This window comes from Asparagus officinalis, chromosome 7, assembly GCF_001876935.1.
Source record: "Asparagus officinalis chromosome 7, Aspof.V1, whole genome shotgun sequence".
NCBI classification, from domain to species: Eukaryota; Viridiplantae; Streptophyta; class Magnoliopsida; order Asparagales; family Asparagaceae; genus Asparagus; species Asparagus officinalis.
The window spans coordinates 35360393-35388320 of NC_033800.1; the positions used below are offsets into that span (position 1 = coordinate 35360393).

The 27928-nt window shown below is 37.3% G+C and overlaps 2 protein-coding genes across 2 annotated transcripts; both read right to left on the reverse strand.

Annotated features, from left to right (window-relative positions):
* LOC109846954 (probable WRKY transcription factor 31) lies at positions 193 to 18928 on the reverse strand. The gene is made up of 7 exons (XM_020416194.1): positions 18623 to 18928; positions 18399 to 18476; positions 18138 to 18275; positions 17019 to 17345; positions 16753 to 16866; positions 403 to 774; positions 193 to 216 (listed from the first exon to the last, which is right to left on the reverse strand). The coding sequence occupies exons 1-7, from the start codon at positions 18854 to 18856 to the stop codon at positions 193 to 195; spliced, it is 1287 nt and encodes a 428-aa protein (XP_020271783.1). The 5' UTR covers positions 18857 to 18928.
* Positions 23808 to 25192, reverse strand: LOC109846955. Its single transcript, XM_020416195.1, has 2 exons — positions 24538 to 25192; positions 23808 to 24451 (listed from the first exon to the last, which is right to left on the reverse strand). The coding sequence occupies exons 1-2, from the start codon at positions 25190 to 25192 to the stop codon at positions 23808 to 23810; spliced, it is 1299 nt and encodes a 432-aa protein (XP_020271784.1).

The following is a 27928-nucleotide window of genomic DNA, read 5'->3' on the forward strand; positions in this document are numbered from 1 at the left end:
CTCTAACACGCACAATCAAATTATAAGGTACACAAACCTCTCGTGTTGTTGCTTGCCTCAATAGAGAGACCACGATATAACTCTCTACCTCTTCTTATTCATCATCCTCTATATATATTGTTATTTACAAGAAGGGGAAAAAAACTTAATATTCATATACTATCAACGCAACATATGTTCTTAATTACAATACTATACCATATTAATCGTATATCTCTGTCAGTGTATTTAATTAGTAGAAAAAGTGGTGCAAGACTGCGGAAACAGCGGAGACGCAGGCCAGCAGTCAGCATTACGCCGCCACTGTTTGCGTACCGCGCCTCGCGCATAGATAAGACGATATTTGGCTCGCAAGCCAACGCCACGGTAAAGCGCTGGGATCCAAGTGATCGCCGAGCTCACCTGTCTCGCATCCCGACCGTCCCCCTGACGCTGGCTGCGGGTCCCCTCATCAACGGCAAATGGGCGCGTGGGTGTCCCCGCGCCCGGGCTGAGGAACGGGCTGGGATTTCGGGGTCTGAGTGAGGTCGGGGTGAATGGTGGGGAACGGCGGAGGGGGCGGAGAGGGTGCACGGAGGAGGAGGCGGCGGCGAACGCGTGGAGATACCGGAGGGGAATAGGACGGAGGAGGAGGAGGGGAGTGGAGGAGTCTTTGCTGAGGGCGGGAGGAGCATGAGGTCCGCGCGGGTGTGCGGCCATGCGCGGCGGGCCGAGGGCGGGGTGGTTGTGGATGCCTTGCGTAGTTGTTATTAGGAGGCTCTTGTCTCTGCACACCTTGTAGCCGTGGTTGTCATGCGTAGCGCAATTATTATGCAAAAGTACATTTGAAAGTGAGCAGTATGCATCAAACAAAATGCAGATTCTATATCAGAACATGCTCATAAAAATGTACAACCTATACCATTCTCGAGTGTGGTTAGGGTTAGTTTGGAAATTTCAGTCTTCTATTTATGGTGTAAATTAATCTATTTCTGTAGGAGTGATTCTGATAATATGACATTAAACAATGTTTATGTTTTTCCCTTTCTTTTTTCTATTAAAATAAAATGTGATGTTCTTAATTAGAATACTACTCTTTCTTCCATTAACAGTAAATCATTGATTTTATTAGTTTTAGGGTAGAATCTAGGACTAATTAGCAGAGGAGAGAATGAAAAAATAGCTGTCATTAAAATAAATTAAGGTTCTTTCTATTAAATTTGAATGTCTTATATTTTCTCCAAATTGATTTGGGATTTTCTAATATTTCTCCCCAAGATTCTGCTTTTCAAAGAGGATTAATTACAAAAAGAACCCCTAAACTTTGGGGTGTGCTGCATATAACACCCCTCAGCCTTTTTAATTCGAGAAGACCCCCTGAAATTTGGTGTTGTTGTTATAGCCCCATCAAACTATTTTTATTTGACTGAACTCCCTAAGTTTTTTGGTGTCTCACCAAACCTCCTTGAACTTTAAACTTTTCTTATTGGAAACCCCTGCTTGTGATTGGAAAATATCTAAAGATGGTTTGGAGAGGAACCCTCTGACCAATTTAGTCATTTTCCATTGATAGAAAGTACATTACATATCCTCCTAACGTAGAGTCTTTTTTCCTTAGAATATTTTTTGTAATTTACCAATTATGGATAGGGATTCCAGTGAAAAAAGCTTAAAGCTTGGGAGGGTTTTGAGAGTGTTGGTTTGGGTGTAGATCAACCCTTTAGGCGACGAGCTCGAAGTCGAGGCGAGCTCAGGCGACGTCGACGCAAATCCGGCGAGGTCGACGACGAGCTCGAAGCGACCCCTTGCAGGTGATCTCGATGATGAGGTGACGCATCACAGGCAACGTCGAGGTGATGTCGACTTGTTGCATGCGAGCTCGAGAATTGATTCAGGCGATCTCAGGGCCATCGCAGGCGGGGTCGGAGTAGGCGGGGTCGGAGCACGACTCCGTACATGGCTGTCTCCAGCCTATCGTCAGCCTATCGATTAGGGTTCCCTTATAAAAGGGAACCCAAAGCTCCTCTCCTCTGTGCGGCTTCTTCTCTCTCTCGCGATTTTCCCTTTGGCGATAGCTCTCTCGTGATCTCTCTTCTTTCTCCTTCAGCTCACAAGATTTTGAGGAAGAGTATTAAAGAAGAGGGGAATTTATTGAGGGGAATTTATTAAAGAGGGGGAGTCAACACTGCAGCTACATTGTTAACTTGTATTTTGAGAGATCTCAAGTTTGAGATCTACTCTTGTATTGTAATTTCTTGTTGATTAATAAGAAATTAATTGTGTGGCTCCCGAAGACGTAGGCAAGTTTGCCGAACCTCGTAAATCTTAGTGTACTTTTCTCTATACTGTGTTTCTCATTGTTTTAAGGGTTTAGCGTAGCCCTAGGTATTCCTAATAACTGGTATCAGAGCCTGAAATGATTTAGAAGAAGTCTGATTCAAATGGGAGCGATGGCCGCAGATGAAGGAAATGTGAGATTAGAGAAGTTTGATGGATCAAATTTTGGATTATAAAAAATACAGATAGAGGATTATCTGTATCAGAAAAATCTATATCAACCTTTCTCAGGGAAGAAGCCGACAGGTACGAAGGAAGAAGATTGGAATCTTCTAGACAGAAAGGCCCTCAGGGTTATTCGTTTGATGTTAACCCGCAATGTTACTTTTAACAGTGCAAAGGAAAAAACCACGACGAGTCTTATGGCAACACTCTCAAATATGTATGAGAAGCCATCAGCCTCAAATAAAGTTTATTTGATGAGGCGGTTATTCAATCTGCGAATGACAGAAGGTGCATCGGTAGCACATCATCTTAATGAACTCAATACAGTCATAACCCAATTGAGTTTAGTTGATATAAAGTTTGATGAAGAAGTACGAGCGTTGATACTGTTGTCTTCCCTACAAGAAAGCTGGAACGCTACAATATAGTTGTGAGTAGTTCATCGGGAAGCAATAAGTTAAAGTTCGATGACGTTCGTGATCTGGTTCTCAGTGAGGAGATCCGACGGAGAGAGTTGGGTAAAGCTATAACCTCTTTAGTATTGCATACAGAGTCAAGAGGTAAAAATTCAACCAGAGGGCAGAAGGTCCAAATCCAGGAATCCCAACAGCTCGAAGGCTATCGAGTGTTGGAAGTGTGGGAAAACCGGGCACTACAAGAATCAGTGCAAGAGTGCACATAAGAAGTGGGAGGCAAAGGCAGATACAAATATTACATCCACCTCAGAAGGAGATGATGCATTGATATGCTCTTTGGAGAGCAAGGAGGAGTCTTGAGTGTTGGACTCTGGAGCATCATTTCATGCTACTTCTCAGAAAGAATTCCTCGAGAAGTATATCCCCGGAAACCTTGAAAATGTATACTTTGATGATGATCAACCATGTGTCATTATTAGCAAAGGTGTAGTAAAGATTAAGTTAAATAGGTCAGCATAGAAGCCGAAGGATGTCAGACATATTTCCAACTTGAGAAAGAACTTAATATCCGTAAGCCAGTTGGTTAGTGAAGGCTACACTATGACTTTTCATGATAATGATTATAGGATTTTAAAAGGCGCAATGACAATTACCCGAGGTAGGAAGATTGGTACAATGTATATGACAGTAGGTGCACCTTGTTTGATCTCAGTTACAGTAGACAATGAGACTTTAAAGTCTGTGGCACCAGAGACTCGGTCATATGAGTGAAAATAGAATGACGATTATGCACACAAAGGAAAAACTCTCAGGTTTACAATCAGTTAAGATTGATATGTGTGAAGAATGTATATTTGAAAAGCAGAAAAGAATCAGCTTTCAGACAAGTGACAGACCCCCTAGGAAGGAGAAGCTAGAGCTCTTTCACTCAGATGTTTGGGGACCAACAACCACCACGTTCATTGGTGGTAAACACTACTTTATGACTTTTATCGACGATCACTCTCAGAAAGTGTGGGTCTACTTTCTGAAGCATAAGTCAGAAGTATTTGAGGCTTTTAGGAGATGGAAAGCCATGGTCGAGAATGAGACCGACCTAAGAATAAAGAAGCTCAAGACTGACAATGACGGTGAGTATGAAGACACCGGATTCAAAAAGTTTTGCTATGAACACAAGATAAGAATGGAGAGAATTGTGCTTGGCATGCCTTAGCAAAATGGTGTAGCTGAGTGCATGAATAGAACATTGACATAGAGAGCCAGAAGCATTCAGAAGCAGTTAGTCTACCAAAGTAGTTCTGGGTAGAAGCAGTCAACACAGTAGATTACTTGATCAATCAATGTCTATCGGTTCTATTGGAGCATAGAATACCAGAAGAGGTATGGTGTGGAAAGGAGGTAAAATTCTCACATCTTAAAGTTTTCGGTTGTGTAGCTTATGTGCATATTAGTGATCAAGGCAGGAATAAGTTTGATCCCAAGTCTAAAAATGCATTTTCATTAGCTATGGTGAAGATGAGTTCAGCTATTGTATTTGGGATAACAAAAATAAGAAAGTGAACTGCAGCAGAGATGTGATATTCAACGAGAATTTGATGTACAAGGACATGCACAAGACAGATGTCAGTGACTCAAAGGAGAGCGAGTCAACATTTGTAGATATAGATAATGTCTCGAGTAACCTCTCGGAAGAACCTAATGTAGAAGGTCCTTAGCCATAAGAGCATGTTGGACAGAACGGTGCGCAAGAGCACGACGCACCAGCTCCGATATTAAGAAGATCTTCTTGTCCTCTTGTTCCTAACAACAGTTACATGAATTAGATGTTGCTGACAGATGGAGGGGAGCCTAAAAGCTATGATGAAGCTTGTCAATATGAAGATGTGAGCAAGTGGGAGCTTGCCATGAAAGTGTTAGGTCCTTTATTTTGATGATGATTTACAAACACCATTATTGGTGCTAATTGTGTATTGAGCTATATTATAGATTATAATTCATTAGCATCATATATGGAGGATTGGATGGAATATGAGCTACAACGACGATATCTGAAGGAGGTGGAGGCAAAGTAATGAAGCAATGTTTATTAAGAACAACATATGCAATAAGAAGCTTTATCAACTCAAAAGTAATATCAAGACCCAAGAAATATATTTCTATGTGAGAGATATTTGCTACTTTTATTTTCTCTCTAGTGCTAGAATATAGGCAAGAAGTTTATTGATTACATTTGAAGCTCATAGGATAACACACTTGCATATTTTCAAAACTCATATTTTGACACTTTTGCTAAATTGATGATTTTCACAAATACGAGGACATTTTTGCAAAATTCCTTTTCAAACAAGTTTGTCAAAATGTTTATAAACTGTTTACAAAGTTTCATATTTTTTGGAATTTATTTACTATTTTTTATAGAGCATTGAAATTTAATTTTAAAATCGATTCAGGCTGATAACATGTTATCAGTCGACTGACCAATGACTGATGAAGTCAGTCAACCGATGTGTCGACTGATAAAAGTACCTGGAATCATCATTTTTCTCTATGTTCTGTTTTGGTCGACTGACCAGTCGACTGACGAGATCGTCAGTTGACTGAAATGATCATCAGTCGACTGATGAGCTGGATATCGTATACAACGTTCAGCTCATCACTCGACTGATGCTTCCTGTTAGTCGACTGATGGGTACTACAATGGTTATATTTATACAGATTCAGAAATGCGATTTTCTTGGGATTATGTCTAGTTCTTTGGGGTTTTGGCTATAGTATTCTCTCCTTATAAATACCTAACAACCCCATCTACCTCAGTACCAAGCTTTCATTGCAAATTACTTATAAATACCTAACAACCCCATCTACCTCAGTACCAAGCTTTCATTGCAAATTACTTGAGTTTAAGTTTATTGTTTTCAAAAGCTTTCATTGCAAATTACTTGAGTTTAAGTTTATTGTTTTCAAAAGAGCTTCAACTTTCATTTGCTTTTACTATTTCTAAGTTCACATCCCAAGCTTCAATTATAATCTCTTCTCTTGTCATAGGGCTACTGTAAAGAGAGAGTTTTTCTTCGAATTGTGACTATTGTGAGCTTGATCTCGTGGAGATCTACTGTGTGGTTGTGAGATCTCGGAGGAGATTATTGTGTAGAAGAAGTTCCGACTTCCAAACCGGGTGTGTAGTGGATTTCTCCTCGAGAGTGGAGAGTGGGGATGTAGGTCAGCGGACCGAACCTCGTGAACACATCGTGCGTCATCAATTGACTAACTATCTCTATCTCTACTCTCTTTTTATTATCATTGCATTTCATTTTATGTGTGGTTTGTTAGAATTACTTTTAATTGCATTTTATTTATCCATAAACCTTATTCACCTCTCCTCTAGGGCCTTTCAATTGGCATGAGAGCAATGTCTCTACTTTTATTAGGATTAAAACCCTTAGAGAAAAGATCATTATAGAGGCTTCAATGAACATGCATATGCTAAAAGGACAATCCACCACTAGACCACCTCTCTTCACTGATATCAACTTAGCATATTGGAAAGGTAGGATAAGAATTTATTTACAATGCATTGACCTTGACATTCTAGATATCATAGAAAAGAAATATGTTAAGAAGTCTGGTGATAAAATGACCGAGGATGAGATGACTCAAGCCAACCTTAATATCAAGGCCATGAATGCACTAATTTGTTGTCTTACCCCCAATGAGTACAAGAGAGTTTCAACGTGTGCAACTGCACACGAGATTTGGGTGAAGTTATGCATTACCCATGAGAGAACCCCCAAGTGAAGGAGTCTAAGATTAGTGGACTTATGGATGATTATGAACTATTTAAAATGCTTCCAAGTGAATCTATTGACTCTATGTTTTCTCGGTTCACTAACATTATAAATGAATTGCATGGTCTTGACAAGGTCTTGGAAAATCAAGAGATCTCGGTTCACTAACATTATAAATGAATTGCATGGTCTTGACAAGGTCTTGGAAAATCAAGAGATGTGTTATAAAATTCTTCGCTCTTTGACGCCAGCTTGGGAACCTAAAGCTACGGCCATCGAAAAAGCTCATGATCTCTCAACTTTCACTCTTGATGGACTTATTGGCAAACTCAATGTCCATGAAAAGAAGGTCAAGGAGAAGGAAGAAGCTCCACAAAAGCAACCGAGGAGCCACCCCAAAAATCAAAGTCCATTGCGCTCAAGGGAGAAATTGATGATTCATCTTCCTCGGATAGTGAAGTTGATGTTTCTAGAGAAATGACACATCTCTCTAGAAGAATATCAAGACTAATTAAAATGAACAAAGTTTTCATTAATCGATCTAACAACAATTTTTCTCCTCGTATAGGTAAATATTTTGAATGCAACGAACCGGGTCACCTAGCCAAGAATTGTCCCAAGCTCAAGGAGAAGTATTTGAAATACAAGAAGAAGAAGGCAATGTATACCGATTGGGATGAATCCGAACCAAGCGATTCAGATAGCGATGATGAGGGCGCCAAGATTGCTCTTCATGACCCAAACATTTGTTTTATGGCTCATGAAGATGATGTACAATCCAAAACCGAAAGTGAATCTATTTATATGTAATATGAACTAGAAGCAGCCTTAAAAGAATTAAATTTTGAGTGTAAAAAATTAGCAAAAGAATATTCTTCATTCAAAAAATTACATGTTTCTTGTGATTCTAAGTTTGAGCAAAGAATATTCTTCATTCAAAAAATTACATGTTTCTTGTGATTCTAAGTTTGAGCAACTACAATCATCTCTTGCTTTAAAAGATATTCAAAAAATTACATGTTTCTTGTGATTCTAAGTTTGAGCAACTACAATCATCTCTTGCTTTAAAAGATAAAATGATAGGAGATCTAGAGTTTGAAAACAAGCAACTAAGATCTAAGGTTGAATGATTAGAAATTGAAAACAATAAAATTAAGTCTAATCACGGTTATTCAAGTCATCATCATGTGGATAGAAAATGGTATCATCAATCTCATGCTCCTACATATAAGAAAAAATTTTTGTGCACATATTGCATGAAACATGATCATATTTCTACTCATTATAGAATTAAAAATAATATTGATCATTATGAGCTAATGTGGGTACCCAAGGGTACCAAAAATATTAACATTCAAGGACCCAAAGCTTAGGTACCTAAAGGTTCTACAACTTATTTATATAGGAAACGTTTCGTATAAGACGTAAGGAGTTGTGATACCTTGATAGTGATTGCTCTCATCACATGACGGGCAATAAGGAATTATTTGCAACCCTATCAAGGATTGAATGAGGCAATGTCTCCTTTGGTGACGGCAAGAAAGGTAAAATCATAGGAATCAGTTCTATTGGTAAGAAACCATCTCCCGTAATTGAAGATATTTTTTTGTTAAAGGTTTAAATCATAATCTTCTTAGCATTAGTCAATTAAGTGACAAAAGCTTTAACATCATTTTTAAACCGGAAAAATGTGTTGTTAGTAAAAATGACAAAACCATTTTTGTTGCTTTTAGAAGGTCTAATATTTATGTTTTTGAGATGAATGAGCTTTTAGATCAAGATGTAAAATACATTGCCGTGGTAGATGGGAATCCTTGGATTTGGCACAAGAGACTTGGACATGCTAACATGAAGCTTATATCTAAGTTATCCAAGAAGAATTTAGTAAGAGGGCTACCAAATCTATCTTATGTTAAGGATTCTACTTGTAAGGAATGTGCTAAAGGTAAACAAACTAAGACTTCCTTCAAATTCATAAATAATATATCCACTTCTAAACCTTTGCAATTATTGCATCTTGATATCTTTGGTCCCATACGTGTTGCCTCTCTAGGAGGAAAACACTATATATGTTTTTGTTATTGTTGATGATTTTTCTCGTATTACATGGGTGATTTTTCTTGCTAGTAAAGATGAATGCTTTAAAGAGTTTTCTCTTTTTGTAAAAAGAATTGAAAATGAAAAGGATTTAAAAATTGTTAAAATTAGAAGTGATAATGGTGGAGAGTTTCAAAACAAATTCCTTAATGATTTTTGTGCTCATCGTGGTATAACTCATGTGTTTTCTGCTCCTAAGACACCTCAACAAAATGATGTTGTTGAACAAAAAAATAGAACCATACAAGAGATGACACGCACAATGCTAAATTCTTATGATTTGCCAAAATATTTTTGGACGGAAGCCGTTAACACGGCTTGCCATGTTTTAGGTCGTGCTTTAATTAGACCCTCTCTCAAGAAAACTCCTTATGAACTTCTTTATGACAAAACCCCACAAATTGGATAAAAACTCCTTATGAACTTCTTTATGACAAAACCCCACAAATTGGATATTTTCGTATTTTTGGTTGTAAATATTTTGTCTTAAATGACAAAACCCCACAAATTGGATATTTTCGTATTTTTGGTTGTAAATATTTTGTCTTAAATACTAAAGATCATCATGATAAGTTTGATTCTATAAAATTGATATTGGTATATTTTTGGGATATGCTCCTATAAGTAAGGCTTATAGGGTTTTTAACAAACGAACTCTCATTGTTGAAGAGTCTATAAACGTTACTTTTGATAAATCTAATATTGCTTTTCAAGATGATTTGCCTAGGGAGTATGATGCGATTGAGGAACAAATGGAACTTTTGCAACTAAAGGATAAACCCTCAACGGAAGAACCAAATGATGGGGAGAGCAATAATGAACAAAATCAAGAAGAACTCCCTAAACCCTCAACGGAAGAACCAAATGATGGGGAGAGCAATAATGAACAAAATCAAGAAGAACTCCCTAAAGATTAGAAGTTTGCACCGGATCATCCCAAAATCAAGAAGAACTCCCTAAAGATTAGAAGTTTGCACCGGATCATCCTAAAGACCAAATTATAGGGATCCCATCCAAAGGCGTCTTGACTCGCTCAAAAGCTATGAGCGAATGTGGTAATGTAGCATTTCTATCCCAAATAGAACCCAAACGTATGCTTTGAAAGATGAGTTTTGGGTTTAATCTATGCATGAAGAATTAAATAATTTTTAAAGAAACAATGTTTGAAAATTAGTTCCTGGACCAAATAACACTTCTATTATTGGAACTAAATGTGTTTTTAGAAATAAGCTTGATGAATTTAGCATAGTCACTAGAAATAAAGCTTGTTTGGTTGTCCAATGATACAATCAAGAGGAGCGTATAGACTATGATAAAACTTTTACATCGGTTGTAAGATTGGAATCTATTAGAATATTTTTAGCCTTTGCAAGTTTTAAATTATTTCAAATGGATGTCAAAAGTGTTTTCTTAAATGGTTTTATTGAAGAAGAGGTTTATGTTGAGCAATCCTCCAGCTTCATTGATTCATCTTTTCCAAATCATGTATACCAGGTTCAAAAAACTTTATATAGATTAAAACAAGCTCCTAGAGCTTGGTATGCTCGCCTCTCAAGTTTTCTCATTAAAAATGGCTTTACAAAAGGAACTATTGATAATACACTTTTTGTTAGAAAAAGAAAAAATGATTTTATTTTAGTTCAAATTTATGTGGATAATATTATTTTTTGTGCCACTAATGAATCTTTGTGCAAGGAATTCTCTAAAGTAATGTAAGATCAATTTGAGATGAGTATGATGGGAGAGCTCATCTTCTTTCTCGGCCTTCAAATTAAACAATCCAATGATAACATATTCGTATCACTAAGCAAATACACTACGGAATTAGTGAAAAAATTCGGGATGGAAAGCTCAAAACGTGCCTCAACTCCTATGAGCACTACCATCAAGTTGGATGCGGATGATAATGGTAAAAAGGTAGACCAAAAGCTATATCTAGGTATGATAGATAGTCTCCTTTATCTCACCGCTAGTAGGCCGGATATTATGTTTAGTGTTTGTGCATGTACACGTTTTTAAGCTTCTCCTAAAAAATCTCATTTGATTGTGGTTAAAAGTATTATCAAATACATTAATGGCACCTTAGAACTTGGTTTATTCTATCCAAAAAATACTTCTTTTGATCTTTGTGGTTATTGTGATGCCGACTTTATCGGTTGTAGGGTAGACCGCAAAAGTACGAGTGGTACTTATCAATTTTTGGGTAACTCACTTGTATCTTGGGCATCCAAGAAACAAAACTATGTTGCCTTGTCCACTACGGAAGCGGAGTACATTACCGCCGACTTATGTTGTGCACAACTTTTATGGATGAAATAATATTTGATTGATTTTGATTTACACTTTCATGATACAAAGATTTTTTGTGATAATACAAGTGCTATAAATATTTTCAAAAATTTGGTTTTGCATTCTAGAACCAAACATATAGATGTACGGCATTACTTCTTGCGTGACCATGTTGAACAGAAAAATGTTTCTCTTGTTTATATTGACACCAAATCTCAATTAGCGGACATTTTTACCAAACCCTTTTGTGAAGTTGATTTTTTACCGCATTAGGAATGAATTGGGCATGTGCATTCTTTAAAAATAATTTCTTTTTGACATTTTGTTTTCTTGGTTTCCTTGCTCTTCTATTGTCATATCCATATTTTCTTTCTTGTTCCTTCAATGTCATATCATGCTCAAGCTCACATATGTACCAAGAGGAGTGTAAAGGTGAGAGACCGGGGTCGTCCCAAGAGGAGTGGGGTAGATGGTAATGCGTAGTGGTAGGTTGTAATTCCTAACACTTGAGGGAGACACGGGTAGGCCAACACTTGAGGTGCATTGTGTGATTTCTTTAGCATGTGTCTTTATGCTTCATTACCCCATTTTTGATGGTGACAAAGGGGGAGAGAAATCTCCTCATTTGTGCACATAGAAAGGGGGAGCCTTATAGATAGGGGAGCAACTATCTATAAGCCAAATAATCTATTTTATTTGCTCTCGTATAATGGTTGTTTGTCATCATCAAAAAGGAAGATATTGTTAGGTCCTTTATTTTGATGATGATTTACAAACACCATTATTGGTGCTAATTGTGTATTGATCTATATTGTAGATTACAATTCATTAGCATCATATATGAAGGATTGGATAGAATATGAGCTACAACGACGATATCTAAAGGAGGTGGAGGCAAAGTGATAAAGCAATGTTTATCAAGAATACCATATGCAATAAGAAACTTCATCAACTCAAAAGCAATATCAAGACTCAAGAAATGTATTTCTATGCGAGAGATATTTGCTACTTTTATTTTCTCTCTAGTGCTAGAATATAGGCAAGAAGTTTATTGATTACATTTGAAGCTCATGGGATAACACACTTGCACATTTTCAAAATTTGTATTTTGATACTTTTGCTAAATTGATGATTTTCACAAATACGAGGACATTTTTACAAAATTCCTTTTCAAAAAAGTTTGTCAAAATGTTTATAAACTATTTACAAAGTTTTACATTTTTTAGAATTTATTTACTATTTTTTAGAGAGCATTGAAATTTAATTTCGAAATCGATTCAGGCTGATAACATATTATCAGTCAACTGACTAGTCGACTGATGAAGTCAGTCGACCAATGTGTCGACTGATGAAAGTCCCTGGAATCATTATTTTGCTCTCTGTTCTGTTTCGATCGACTGAAATGATCATTAGTCTACTGATGAGCTAGATATCGTATACAACATTCAGCTCACCAGTCGACTGATGCTTCCCGTCAGTCGACTGATGGGTATTGTAACGGCTATATTTGTATAGTTTCAGAAATCCAATTTTCTTAGGATTCTGTCTGGTTTTTTGGGGTTTTGGTTGCAGTATTCTCTCCTTATAAATACCTAACAACCCCATCTACCTTAGTACTGTTTGGTTCAAAAGTCGCTGCTGTGGAATTCATTATAACTTTGTTCGATTACAACAAATTCGAAAGAATAATCTTTTTATAAGACTTTTTCTACACAACAAAACAAAAATTAAAACTCTTGAGAAACAAACACGAAAATCGTCTATCAATTCTCGTTTTCGTGGGACTTTGCCTGTGCCGGGAACGCTTTGGTTCGTGGACCGCCGATTCACAGATCGTGAAGAGGGGGCTTATGATTCTAACTTCGTTATCGAAGTAGAAATTGAAACGATATCTTATCGAAGTAAGATAGTCGTTCTTCTTAAAATCAAGTCGAAGCTTAATTTCAAGGCGTTGCAAGAAAAGAACTCAAATCTCTGCTCTCTCTGCTCTGGAATGCTCTAACAAATGCTCGATCCTCGTCAGAAGTGACCCTAGGGGGGTATTTATAGCCTCAAGGGTCAGTAACTGCAAAAACTTAACAATCGAAGAAGTCAGTACGGCGAGACAGTGTTTACTGTCTCGCTGGGCGAGACAGCGTTTGCTGTCTCGACCCGCGAGACAGTAAATTTGCTGTCTCGCTCAGCGAGACAGTAAATGCTGTCTCGGAAAATGGCAGTTTCTCGCTGTAACTGTTCTCCCACGTTTCAAACTCCGTTATTTTGGCAGTTATCCACGTGATTTTCGCCCATGATGTTTCCCACGTCCCTTGGCAGTTAATGGACACGTGTAGGGCAGTTACAAATGTAGTTTTGACTATTTCAACACTATCTCGCTGGCGAGACAGCAAAGACTGTCTCGCTGGCGAGACAGCAAAGACTGCCTCGCTGGCGAGACAGTTCATACTTGTTTTGATTTTTTCCAAAACAGTATGAAATCCTTTCTTGTGAATTTTTGAGTGATCTTCTCTATGCTTGGAATATCTATTAGCATTTTTTGACGCCTACAAGTACCAAGCTTTCATTGCAAATTACTTGAGTTTAAGTTTATTGTTTTCAAAAGAGCTTCAACTTTCATTTGCTTTCACTATTTCTAAGTTCACATCCCAAACTTCAATTGTAATCTCTCCTCTTGCCATAGGACTACTGTAAAGAGAGAGTTTTTCTTCGAATTGTGACTATTGTGAGCTTGATCTCGTGAAGATCTACTGTGTGGTTGTGAGATCTCGGAGTAGTTTGTTGTGTAGAAGAAGTTCCGGCTTTCAAACCGGATGTGTAATGGATTTCTCCTCGAGAGTGGGGAGCGGGGACGTAGGTCAGCGGACCGAACCTCGTGAACACATAGCGCGCCATCAATTGGCTAACTATCTCTATCTTTACTCTCTTTTTATTATCATTGCATTTCATTTTGTGTGTGGTTTGTTGGAATTACTTTTAATTGCATTTTATTCATCCATAAACTCTATTCACCCCCTCTAGGGCCTTTCAGAAAGATGAGATGAAGTCTCTCATGTCAAACCATACGTGGAAACTAGCTGAGTTGCCCACGTGTAAGAAGACACTCCATAATAAATGAGTGTACTGGGTAAAAGAGGAGAAGGATGACTCCAGAAGATATAAAGCTCGGCTAGTTATCAAAGGATTCCAGCAGAAGGAAGGAATTGACTACACCGATAATTTTTCTCCAGTGGTGAAGCTCAATACTATTAGGACAATGATGAGTATTGTAGCTATTGAAGATCTTTATCTCGAGTAGTTGGATGTGAAGACGGTGTTTCTTCACAGAGATCTAGAAGAGGAGATATACATGCACCTGCTAGAAGGTTTCTCGGAAGAAAAGAAGAAGAACATACTGTGTAGACCCAAAAAGAGCTTGTATGACCTGAAACAAGCACCAAGGAAGTTGTACAGAAAGTTTGACGGCTTTATACACAAAGAAGATGAGCTCAAAAATTGGTTCAGGCGAGCTCGGGAATTGGTTCAGGCGAGCTTGAGCGGGACTCCGTAAGCGAGCTCGAGTGGTATCTGGCGACAGCCTGTCGCCAGCCTGTCGATTAGGGTTCCCTTATAAAAGGAACCCATATCTCCTCTCCTCTGTGCGACTTCTTCTTCTTCTTCTCTCTCTCTCTCTCTCTCTCTCTCTCTCGAGATTTTCCCTCAGGCGGCAGCTCTCTCTCTCTCTACTCTCTCGTGATCTCTCTTCTTTCTCCTTCAGCTCACGAGATTTTGAGGAAGGGAACTCAAGAAGAGGGGAATTTATTGAGGGGGATTTATTAAAGAGGGGGAATCAATATCGTACCTACAGTGTTGACTTGCATTTTGAGAGATCTTAAGTCTGAGATCTGCTCTTGTATTGTAATTTCTTGTTGATTAATAAGAAATTAATTATGTGGCTCTTGAGGACGTAGGCAAGTTTGCCGAACCTCGTAAATCTTGGTGTATTTTTCTTCATACTGCGTTTCTAGCTGTTTTAGGGGTTTAGCGTAGCCCCGGGTATTTCCCAACAGTGAGATATCCTAAAGTCTAGGGATTTTAGTGGAATAAAAAAAGTTGAAGGGGTTATCTATAACATCCCCAAAGTTTGAGGAGGGATAGAATTAAAATAGTTGAGAGGATTATTTGCAACAGCCTCTAAATTTAATGGGGGTTTTCTGAATTATCCCTTTCAAAAATAAGTTCTTCCAAAACACGTGTTAAATAAGTTTCTAGAGTCTCATTAGCTGTATCAAGTAGGTCCTTTAGAATTCGTTGTTTCAAACCCATGAAACAGTCAAAGTTTTCCATTGTATCCTCATCTCCTTTATAAAATTTCAGCTAATATGTATAATGGTCATGTCTCTTATATATCGAGACCCAATCCAAAACCATCAGTATTTTATTTTATTTTATTTTCAGTTTTCTCATTCCTCTCTCTTACTTTTCTCTTCTAGATCTATTTTTGTTGTTTCTCCTTTAATATCTATTTGTTTAATCTTATCTTTATACTGGTTTCTTGTTTCAAAGACGTTGAATTAATCATACAGCAAAAACTTTGTAAAATGATGATGGTACAATGAGAAACTTTAGCACATTTAATTACGTTTGTGCTAATTATCACATTGATATTTAAAATAAACCTCACTTATCATTTTGATATTAATTTAAAATAATACTGATATCTTTTTGGTATTTAAAGTCTAGAAAAAGGGTAATTTGGTACCAGATTTCGTAGTTTTCGATGAGTACTATAGATTTTTCATGGAAAATTTTCTTCTACTAGCTCTTTGACTTCTTCAAGTTATTGTATTTTACATCATACTTCTCCTTCAGTCTCTCCAAACTCAAATTTCTTTCTACAGCTTGACCCTCCTTTTTGGTATTTAAAGTTAATGATTTGCGTGGCATATATATAATATAATATAATATAATATATATATATATATATATATATATTATATATATATATATATATATATATATATATATATAATATATATTTATATATAATATATATATATATATATATATATATTATATATATATATATATATTATATAAGTCATAACTAAACGGCAGCCTAATGAAGTTAATTAATTTTCCAATATATTTAGAGAGAGAACGGAGAGAAGGAAGATGATTGCCGACGATCTGGGAGAAGAGGATGAAGAGGCCGGTTGCTGCTGATGAAAGGGTTGGGCTAACGTGTACTTCGGTTGGAGGTGGAGGGAGAAAGAGTGATTAATATTAAGGTAAAAAATTATAAAAGAATTGATGTGAAAGTTTTCTATAATATATATATATATATATATATATATATATATATATATATATATATATATAAACCGATAAGCACTGTTTTTTGCAGCGTGGGACTAACCCATACGAAGCTAATATATAGATGATAGTTTTGAAGGGTTTTTTTTTTTTGACAAAAACTTATTAAAGATTAAACATAAAAAAAAGACCCAATTAAATTTATTGGGGGCTTTTGTGAAATCAACCCAAAAAAGCTAAATAAGGTGATTCAAAATTGTGTTATGACAACTAATTTATTTCATGACACTACTACATTACACACATATACAAACTACATAACCCTAAATATATAGTTTCTAATTAAAAAAAAGGGCAAGACACAAGAGAATTCTCAAATTAAGTTAGTTAATTACCTGTTTCCGGACGGGACATCCAACAGCCATGGTGCATCTGTAGTAAGCCCGCGGACATGGGTTTCCCTTCGCCATCTTCTGTCCGTATTTTCTCCACTGGCACCCATCACTTATCTAATATATATGCATGCATATTTAGATTTTGGATTAAATCGCGAACATAATTAATTAATCTTTTTTTCAAAAGAGAAATCAATTGAATATATAGCTAGCTAATTAGTTACGTTATACCGATCACTCATCAGTAACATAATTTAATTAATTACCATTGGCGCTTCCGATCTAGCACGGACTGAGACTCTAGCCTTTCTGCAGGGCAGCTCGGACACTTGATCAGAAGTAGCTAATTTTGGGCTCTTGTTGCTCTCCGGCCAGCTCGGCGAGCTCATTTCAACGCCTGTCTGCCTCTTGCCGAAGGGAACTAGTCCTCGGTCCCTTGAAGGCAAACCCGTGCTGTTGCTGGGAGAAGGTGGTTCTTCATCGTCGCCGGTTGACCTAGGGTTTCCGTCGGTTGCTAGGGTTTTGTTCGGGGCGGGCTCCATAAATTGTTGTGCAGATAGCGGAGACGGGCTTGCCGTGTTGTTCTTGCCTTTCTGATGATTGATTGATAAGTTTGAGATGTCAGTTAACCAAATATTGTTGAATTCTAATGCACAAATTGGGTGCAGCTAGGACTAAATATACTGCAAAAACATGGTTATTCATTACAGTATCGATCTTTTGCAGATATCTAATTAAAGATCTAGCAAGTCACCAAGCACACTAGAGGATATGATGATATACATGAAGTCTTAATGAGCTAGTGAATGTTTTTGCCTGGATTGAGAATGAATAAAGAATGAAAGAACAACAATCAACAACAATCAAATTTGAGGTAAATAAAGACATCAAACCAAATCAAATTTGAAAACCTTTTTCCTATATATGAGAGTGAAGCGCGTCACTTTAGCGAAGTAATCCGTTTTTTTAACCAATATGATGATTGATTATTAGAGTGCAATATATATATGGCAATCAGATATTTGAATTGTGAGATAGGCCCTTCCTTTCCTATTTTTTCACTCAAAATCCTTCACCTTTTTCCCCTTGAGAAGAAGAAAAATAAAAACTTCTAGGTTCCTAATATGAATTAGTGAGGAGTACTTGAACACTTTTAACTGTTTCCTATTTTAGTGCATATATGCCCATATATATCATATCTTTCGAAAAGGAAAAAAATATCGACCCACAGATTTCTAACTGTTATATCTAACAGCCCCAAAACTAATTACAGAAAGAAAGAAAAAGGAAAAAAAAATAACAATAAAAGAAAAGAAAAATAACACTAACAAAAATATTCTACTCCACACAATAATCAAACGTATATATCCAGCTTCCCGGCCTACCTCACGTGCTTGTTGCTGCATGATTAGAAGAAGTTGATTGTGAAGAAGGCTGTAATTTCTTGTGACTTGATCCAACATGCTCCTCAACCTCAGATTCTCATCGCTCATTCGATCTAGCTCTCGTTTAAGTGTAAACAACTGTTATCATGATCGAAGCCGGGCAACGACATAAAATTCCAATCTTGTTTTTAAGACCCAAAATATATAAAACAATATTTAAAAACTAAAATTGAAAACCTTATGCGAATTAATGAAGCACACCTCATACTTTGGGCTCTCTTTGTTTGTCACCGCAGTCTGACCACCCTTCAAATCACCCGTTAATAGATGTAGTCCAATCTGCTTAATTAACATAACAGATACTAATAATTAGCTTAAAAATCTAAGACCAATAAAACTATATATATATATATATGCACACAATTATATTACTCAGGGGGGATCGAAAACTTGAGAAAACCCGTATTTAATTCAACCACACTTACGTTAACGCTCGATCTTGTACAAGACGGAGCACTACCTTCTCCATGCCCTCCTAGTTCTCCATCCCCATCTCCGGCCGGCCTAGCCGTCTGCTCCCTGAGCTGTCTCCCTGAGAAAAAATCCAACTCCTCAATCCCATTCTTTCGATCAATACTACCCTCGTCGTCGTCATCTCTCGAATCGCGGCAGGAGAATCCGTTGGGGTTTAGAAACTCCATTTCTCTTGGCCTCTCCATTGAGATGGAACTGAAGGAGGAGGAGGAGGAGAGAAGAAGAAAGAGATGGTGCAACAAATTAAGGGAGGAGAAAGTGTAATAAAAGAAATTTGGAGTCTTCGCAAGTAAGGGGTTTTGGTCCAATTAAAAGGCTCCGGAGGGTGCATGACAGCTAGCTGCTGCGGCCGCGGGGGGAATTCCCCGTTCCGTTCCGTTCCGTTAGATGACGGGGCATTTCCCGCACGTGCGGGAGGGGTCAACGAGGTCGACGGCACGGCTCGCTCTCTCTGACGGTTGTTACGGATGGAGGGCTCTGAGGGGGTCCCACGTGCTGAGATGGATACCTAATCCCCCTTGACTCTGGCGTTCGTGCCACCTCACCGTTAGGTGGACCATAAGGATTGACCGGGGACCGGGGTTATTTATGCCCAAAGTGGTACTTACAAAGCTTCCAAAATTAGGCCAAGATTTTGTTTAATTTTCAGTGTGAATAACAGATTGTTTCATGGAAATTCTATGAATTTGTTTGTAGAAATCTTCTATACAGGACTTTTGAAAGAAAAATATCCATTAAAAAAAAATCTCCCAAAGGTAGTTTTAAAATAGTTATACTAAAAGGTCCATCGATTTGAATGTGTTACCTTTAATTAACCGTGATAACTTAACATTTAAAAAAAATATTCCTCTCATCTTCTTTAAATTTTTATAGCACAAACTTGTAAAGTCTATCTACTCTGATTAAGGGGGTGTTTGGTTCAATTTCTAAAAATTATAGGAAATGTTTTCCACCTAAAATATGATTTTCTTGTATTTCTTAAAAAAATTATAGGAAAAGTTTTGAGAAATAAAAAAGTACCAATTTTCTTGTTTTTTGTACTTTGTTTGTTTGGTTCAAAACAAGAAAATAGCTCATAACTTTATAGAAAATAACAAGATTTGGTAGGTTTTTAATTAAATATGGTATGTGTCAGATTTCTGGTGATTTCCTCTCATTTTGAGAGGAAATTGTTTTTTGTAAAATTTGGTAGGTTTTTATATTTTATAGAAAATATTTCTGTAAATTTTTTGTTGAACCAAACACAATTTACAGAAATCTCTGGAAAACTTTTAATTACAAAGTTGCCATTATCAGATGTTTTGAGAAAAGTTATCTCAAAAAATGTGCAATCAAACAGCCCCTAAGAGTACAAAAATATATATTTACAAATCTACGGATGTATCCTTACTCGAATCCATTAGTATACAAATATGGTTACTAAATATCAAATATGACAAGAAATGATTACAGACCGGGATTTCTCACCATCCGAATCCTCATCTAAAATATCTAAATACATATATGGATGATACATATATATGCTATTGTTTTAATCTTTGAGCAAAAGATATAGAAGAATTGAAAAAGATATCATAAAGACCCTAGAAAGATTTAACACTAGAATGAATTGGATGGATCATGGAGGGTGGGGGGTGCGAAAAAATATTTGTATCCGGAAATATATTTGTATCCATATCCATTTGAATATTGATATAATTACTAAATATCTATATTCAATAGAATATGTTACCAATTATACAAATATGCATTGAAATATTCGGATTCGTGTCCTAAATATTTGATCATATACTTGCAATTGTTTGATTATTAAACTAATTAATTTGTAGTTAATTTTGATGGTAAAAAAAATCGGTGCTACATGCAATATTTGGCATTTTACAATTGTAGGGTACCAAACAACCTGTGTAAGTTTTTCGAGTGCAAGTCGACTGCATATCTGCTATCATATCAAATAGGAAACAGTTATCTTATACGGTTTGGTCCTCAACCTATGCCCGCGACTTAAATTTTTAAATTTCTTTCTGCTTCTCGTCGCTCACAAACAGCCCGCCCGCCCCCGCCCCCCCCAACCGCCACCCACACCAATCTTTCATTGCTTATTGTGATAGGCAACCGCTAACTCCCATTCAGTTTCATCATCAGAAAAAATAGAATGAATCTGAACATCTTGACCAATTTATGCGATACAATTTAATTATTGCTAGCCAGTATTGGATTTAATCTAATAAATCTATTTGTGGGCACATATTATTAATCAATGTGTATTGCTATCTTTAAGGATAACCCACTAAAGTGATCAATTAATTTGGGTTAATGGGTATTTAAATAAATCATGGGGTTATATGTGCAGATACCAGATTGTAATTGTGATTTGTTGAGGGGCCAAATTATAAATTTACAACATCTATAAATAAGGGGTTATGGTCCCTAATCTAGGGTTACATTCTCTAATTCTTTTCACCCCCATCTAGAGAGAAATTCGGTTATAGAGAAACCCTAAGGTTAGAAGATCCAAAACTCATCTCATGTTTCATCTATGGATTCAGGTATAAGCTTTCGCTCTTTTGATTATTGTTAATCTCTTCGAATTAATCATGGTTTTATGGTTTTAGATCTTAAGTTTTTATTAGATCTAACAGCCAGTTCTTTCCAGATATTAATGGCTTGTTTGGATGGAAGGTAGAGAGGGGGAGGGGAAGAGAAATATAATTTTAATCTTGTTTGCGAGTTCCATTTAGGAATATAGAGGAGGGGGGGGAGGGGGGGGGGATTTGAGCCAAAATCTTACGCCCCAAATTGGGGTGTAATGAAGGGGAATGGAAGGAAATGGAACTTGTCCCCTTCCTTCCCTTCCCTAAGTCATCTCCCAAACACACTGTAAAGGGTTTCTGTAGATTTTATCTCTCAAATCTTTCACAATTTGATATTAGCCCCTCTAAGCATTAAAATTACTAGAAGGACTCTCAAATCATCAGGATAATGGTAATTTGGTCTCTCAAGTACTCGCTTTACATTAGATGAGTCAAAAACAAGCACTCACGGAGTAGTTTAGTAATTGAGCGTGTTAAGAACTAAACTAGCGATAATGCACAAATTTTACTGAAAATTTTAAAAAAGAGACCAAATTGCAACAAGCCAATAAATAAACCTAATGATCGAAAAAGCCTATCAGCAATTTCCATGATTTGAACGACTACTATATATAAAATATTATTGAAGATTACCAATTTTCAAATTTTCAAAAAACCCGGCCTAGAATCAAACACAAGACCTTAAGAGCTATATTTAAACCTTCTAACTGTCCGGATCACCCAGTGCGTAGCATTTTTCAAATTATGAGTCATATATATAAATTCACACTATATTTATTTTTGGATCATACTAACTCGGTATAGATCCTTTACATCCTTAATTGTAGAAAATCTTCACAATTTACTATTCAAATCTTTTGACTCAATGGACCCCAGGAATGATATTAATTATCTAAATAATATAAACATACTTTTAATTATCAGTCATATATATAAATTCACACTATATTTATTTTTGGATCATACTAACTCGGTATAGATCCTTTACATCCTTAATTGTAGAAAATCTTCACAATTTACTATTCAAATCTTTTGACTCAATGGACCCCAGGAATGATATTAATTATCTAAATAATATAAACATACTTTTAATTACGGGACCCATTGAGATAAACCAACAAGGTTAGCCCATTTAACTAATTACATAGGCATTCTCTACGATCAAGATTGTAGAGGATATCCAGACCCATACCAACTAGTTCTACCGTGACATTTCATGACACTGAAATCTAGCCTAACTTTTCTCCGAGGGTATCCAGTGATGCTGGAGTCTATACGCAATCCCGCTGTCTTTGTTAAATTTGAACTAGAGAAAAACATGACAAATAAATTGATCATGACCGTCTTTAATGTTGTGGTGCTCACCCACATCCATGGCTCAGTGATTATGAAGTAAGTTCACATTATGAAAGATTACAAATTCAATAGCGTTGAAATAGTAGCTTCAAAAGGTGGCGAAATTAAGGATAATGTTTGTTTCGGACCATCTATTCAAGAATGCTTTTCTCACATAAAAATAAATATCGATGTATGTGTTTGCGGAAAAAGTTGTTGTATTCATTGCTGCATTCATTATAACTTTGATCGTTACAATGAAATAAAAAGATAGCCTTTTTATAAGACCGGTACACAATGAAAACAAAATAAATACAACTCTTTTCAAACAAACGCAAGATCTGTTTGTCATCTCTTGCTTGCGTGGGTCTTTTGCCTGTGACGGGGATGTTGATATCCGTGGACCACCGGGGCACTCAGATCTGGTCCGGATAAATCGGACAGAGTTTCGTTGATCCGCGTGAGATCTAGAAACTTTCTGATCCGGATAAATCGGACAGAGCTTCGTCTATCCGCGGAGGGATATAGAAGCAGAGCTTCGTCGATCCGCGTGAGATCTAGAAGCTATAAGCGTATACCTCGGCTAAAGCGAGGTAATAGCTCTTCTTAGTATCAACGCTAAGGCCAATACTAAGGATCTGACGGGCGATGAAGGCTGATGTAGACCACTCCTCCTCTTGTTGAAGCTCACGGGCACTCTTCACTGCAGCAGGGCTTCGCCAAGGCTCTCCAAAACTCCTCTCCTCATCAAGGCACTCAAAGGGGCTATTTATAGGCTTTAGGAGGGGGCAAGGGGGTCTAGAGGACCACCAAGGGGTGCGGACACCCCTTGGTGTCTCGGCTATGGCCGAGACACCCTAGGGTGTCTCGGCCAAGGCCGAGACACCCCTGGGGTGTCTTGGTTTTGCCAAGAATAATGACCATAACGGGTTCGAAATGCAGTCTTTGGCACATCTTCCGGCTTAATCTTTAATTGATAGTAACCAGAACGGAGATCAATCTTTGAAAATACCTGAGCTCCTTGTAATTGATCAAATAGATCATCAATTCTTGGTAATGGATATTTGTTCCGAATGGTTACTTTGTTCAATTCACGGAAGTCAATACATAATCTCATACTTCCATCTTTCTTCTTCACAAATAACACTAGTGCACCCCAGGGTGACACACTAGGTCGAATGAAGCATTTATCTAAAAGTTCTTACAATTATACCTTGAGTTCTCTCAATTCAGCAGGTGCCATTCGATAAGGAGCCTTAGAGATGGGACTCGTACCAGGTACTAGGTCAATTGAAAATTCAATTTCTCTATCTGGGGGCATTCCGGGAAGTTCATCTGGAAATACTTCTGGAAATTCTCGGACAATTGGTATTTCTTCCAAGCTTGGTTTTCCATCATCAACCATCTCAACTGAAGCCAAATAACCCATACATCCATTTCTCAGCGCTCGATATGCTTTAAGGGCTGAGATAATTTTTAAGGGTTCTTGACACTTGCCGCCCTCAAAACAAAATTCGGGTTGGCCAGGAAATTTGAATACTACTTTCTTTTCTCGACATAAAATAGAAGCATGATTTAAGGATAACCAATCCATCCCCAATATGATATCGAAATCATGCATTTCTAGCATCATTAATTCTACGGGGAGTTTCTTGTCGAGAATATAAATTTTACCCCTACAACCTTGAGTTGATACTAATATGCTACCTCCAGGTGTACCAACAAGCAATTCTTGTTGTAGGGTATCACATGGAAATTTGTTTCTCTTAACAAACTGTGCAGCAATAAAGGAATGCGATGCACCAGAATCAAATAGTACTCGAGCAGGAACCGATGCAAAAGTTAGCGTACCTGTCACCACATCCTTGTTTGAAAGGAATGCAATGCACCAGAATCAAATAGTACTTGAGCATGAACCGACGTAAAAGTTAGCGTACCTATCACCACATCTTTGTTTGCTTCTGCTTCCTTCTCAGTTAGAGAATAAACTCGGGCATTGGCTTGAGGATGCTTGTTCCCACCACTGGACTGGCCAGGCTGGAAGGTATTCCGAGATGATTGCTGTAGGGGACAATTTGCTATTTTGTGATCCTTCTGACCACATCTCAAACAAGCTCCAGTATTTCTCCAATAATTTTTCGCTTCATGCCCAAGTTTATGACAAACATCACATCTTAAAGTTGTCTGATTTGGAAATTGCCCTTCTCTGCGTCCAAAATTCTGCTTTTTGTTTCTCCAATTCTTATTTCTCCCACTGTGATTGTCTTGCCAGAATCGCTTCTTTGGGTAGGAGCTGCTCGCCTCATTCTTTGGTTTTGTATCAATTTCAGTCTTCCGAATGTCCGGTCGAAGCCCTTCCTCGAAGCGACGAGCTCTATCTTCCTCATTACCCAACAAGTGAATGGCAAATTTTGACAGATAAGTGAATTCTTCTTCATATTCAGCGACTGTCTTATCACCTTGCTCCAATTTTCGAAACTCTTGTTCTTTTTGTTTGCGAACAGTTGAAGGAAAATATTTTTCATAAAAAATCTTTTTAAACTCCTCCCATGATAACTTGTATGCTTTCTCTCCCAACGTCCTGACCTGCATTTGCCACCACCCGTAAGCGCGTATTTTAGGGATTTTACCATAACCCCTGATTAATTGCCACGTTAATAGTTGTGTGGCTAAATGTTATTTGAAGATTTGGACGGCACCTCTTAACGGAAGAATAAAAACAAATGAAAACAGAAAAAAATCAAAGAAAATCGCAGAAAATAAATCTTAATTTTGGGTGCTCCTCATTTTGACCATTTGTCCGATTATGATCAATTTGATCTTGTTGTCTGGTGACTACAGTTGTCACTGCTTGCAGCAGATCCATCAACGCATTGTTATCTATTGGGTTCCCGGAAGTGGATGCACGGGAAATTCTAGATCTCATCATTTCACCTATTGTCTGATTTAGATCCCTATCTCCATTAGGAGGGGTTTGCTCATTACCTGGAGCCATATCTTCCTATAAATAATAAAATATTTCAGTCAACTATTATACAAGGAGAAATTCTTAAGTCAATCACATATATGCAATTTGAGTAATTAGGAACTCAATCATTACTCAACATAATATCACAAGTCAGTATTTACAAACCAAAAATATATTATTAATATTTAACTTTTTAGTTCATACACATATCTGAGTATATGGGTTCATATATACATATTTTCTACCAAAATGTCCTACATAAACCAAAAGAGTAACTATAAAAACTATTAGTCTCCCGAATATCAACCAGAACCTATAATGTAAGATATATGACTAATTATTAATTCAGAACAAACATATATTATAGGTAAATCAATTCATAATCTAAAGTCTAATAAACTCAAATATAATCAATAATAATTAAATTATGCAGTGCATATGAGTTTGTTGCTATCTCTAGTAATTCATCAAAAATTTAAAATTCTCATATACTAGCTTTTGGACTTTTTAGTAATTTATAATAATGCAGGGGTTATAGGGAATTTATCAAGTCTAGAAGTTATTGTTTATTCACCAGATTGGACTCGTTTACAACTGAATAAAAAGGCAGGGGTTTAATAAATATTTTTCTAATCCTTTTTCAAACTATAAGGTTTGTTTCAAAAAATTTCATGGTTCAGGGGCTTAAAGCAATTTTCCTCTCCTTACATCACTTCAACAGATCATCTTCCTCCCCACCTTCTTCTTCGTTCCTTTTTTCTTCTTCTTTTTTTCTGGTTCCCTCTCTTCCCCTTTTTCTTTCGGTTTTTCTCCTCTCTCTTTCTCTCTCTCTCTCTCTCTCCTCCTTCCTCTCCCTGTCTCTTTCTTTCTCACGACTCGCCAAAGCACCAAGACGACGACAGGGGGGTTGCCGGCGACCAAGATGGCCGGGGTGACGAGGAGAGGCTGACGACGAGGAGAGGCCGACGGCGGAAGTCCCCCCCCCAAAAACAAGGTTAGCTTATTTATTTATTTTCAGTTTATTTCATGCCTCCTAAACATAGAAATTTGCAAACCCTAGATTCTTTATTTCACATTCATAACAATTTAATTTCCCTTATTCATTCTATTTTGATTGATTTACTAAGATTTCTATAACGACTTTACTCTTCTAAAACAAGAAATCAACAAAAGAGAAGGGTTTATACCTTGGGTTTATTAGATGAAATCCTATGTTTTCCTCTCACTGCCTTCTTCCTCTTCTTCTTCTTTTATTTCTTTTCACAAATTTCAATCTGGGTTCTCAGAGGGTTGGGTTGAAGAAATGAGAGGATATTTTCTGTTTGTTTTATTTTCTGCGATTTTCTTTGATTTTTTTCTGTTTTCATTTGTTTTTATTCTTCCGTTAAGAGGTGTCGTCCAAATCTTCAAATAATATTTAGCCACACAACTATTAACGTGGCAATTATTCAGGGGTTAAGGTAAAATCCCTAAAATACCCTTAATTAGTTAATTAATCTGTAATTAAAGGAAAAATTCTCTATAAATCAAGTTTTTTAAGGCTTTAATTAGTTGGGTTACTACAGAACGGCAACAATGACCAGAGAAAGTTCACGAAGATGTCAGGATGCCGGATACTCGTGAGGTGGAACTTTCAAGAGTTCAGACTCGGAGTAAGAGTGCCACTGGAAAAAGGGCGCTGGGGCCGGTTGAAGAAGCCAAGTATGACAAAAGAGCTCGTCGGAAGTTAGCGCTCGAGCCCCCTGCTTCTAAACTTATGTCGGATGCTCAAAAAGCATGGCATACCGAAGAAGAAGAACAAGAATCAACTGCTATGGAACTCTCGCCTCAGCCTGGTCTTCCCAACGTTGGTCCAGCTTCAAGAGGCCCTGCCTCTTCTGCACATTCATTGGATGAAGAAGAACGTGGAGATGAATCATTTGCAGGGGGTACGGATTTCGCCCCCGAGGACACGCTTCGTGATACTGCCTCCATTGCCCCGCATGTTGAAGAAGATATACTTCCTGTCCAAGAACCTACTATGGCTGCCCAGTAAGATTCAATAACAGACAAGTCTCCTTCTGCTTCTATGTTGCTACCCCCTACAGGAAGTACGCAGTTAAGCCCTACGACTGGGGTCATATCAAAACCTACAATCGCCGAGGATCCACCAACGCTTCCTTCCGTTGACGAAGATGAGCCTATGGACCATAGCGATGGCGAGGATGATATGGATGATGATGGTGACCAAAGTGGGGGTAATGAAAATGATGACAACTTGGGTGATGACAGCGATGATCCCGATGATTAGGATATTCCACCACCATCTTCTGCCGACAAAGCGTCAGCCTATATTCCTTGGCCTCTCACTGATAAGTATC

Excerpts from the sequence above, each read along its gene's own strand:
- LOC109846954 (XM_020416194.1), bottom strand. The coding sequence starts at position 18,856 with ATGGAGAGGCCAAGAGAAATGGAGTTTCTAAACCCCAACGGATTCTCC. Across the intron at positions 18,276-18,398 it reads AAGAGAGCCCAAAGTATGAG|TTGTTTACACTTAAACGAGA; the intron begins GTGTGCTTCATT and ends TCATGATAACAG. Across the intron at positions 16,867-17,018 it reads CTAGATCGGAAGCGCCAATG|ATAAGTGATGGGTGCCAGTG; the intron begins GTAATTAATTAA and ends CATATATATTAG.
- LOC109846955 (XM_020416195.1), bottom strand. The coding sequence starts at position 25,192 with ATGCAGGTCAGGACGTTGGGAGAGAAAGCATACAAGTTATCATGGGAG. Across the intron at positions 24,452-24,537 it reads AAACAAAGATGTGGTGATAG|GTACGCTAACTTTTGCATCG; the intron begins GTACGCTAACTT and ends ATGTGGTGACAG.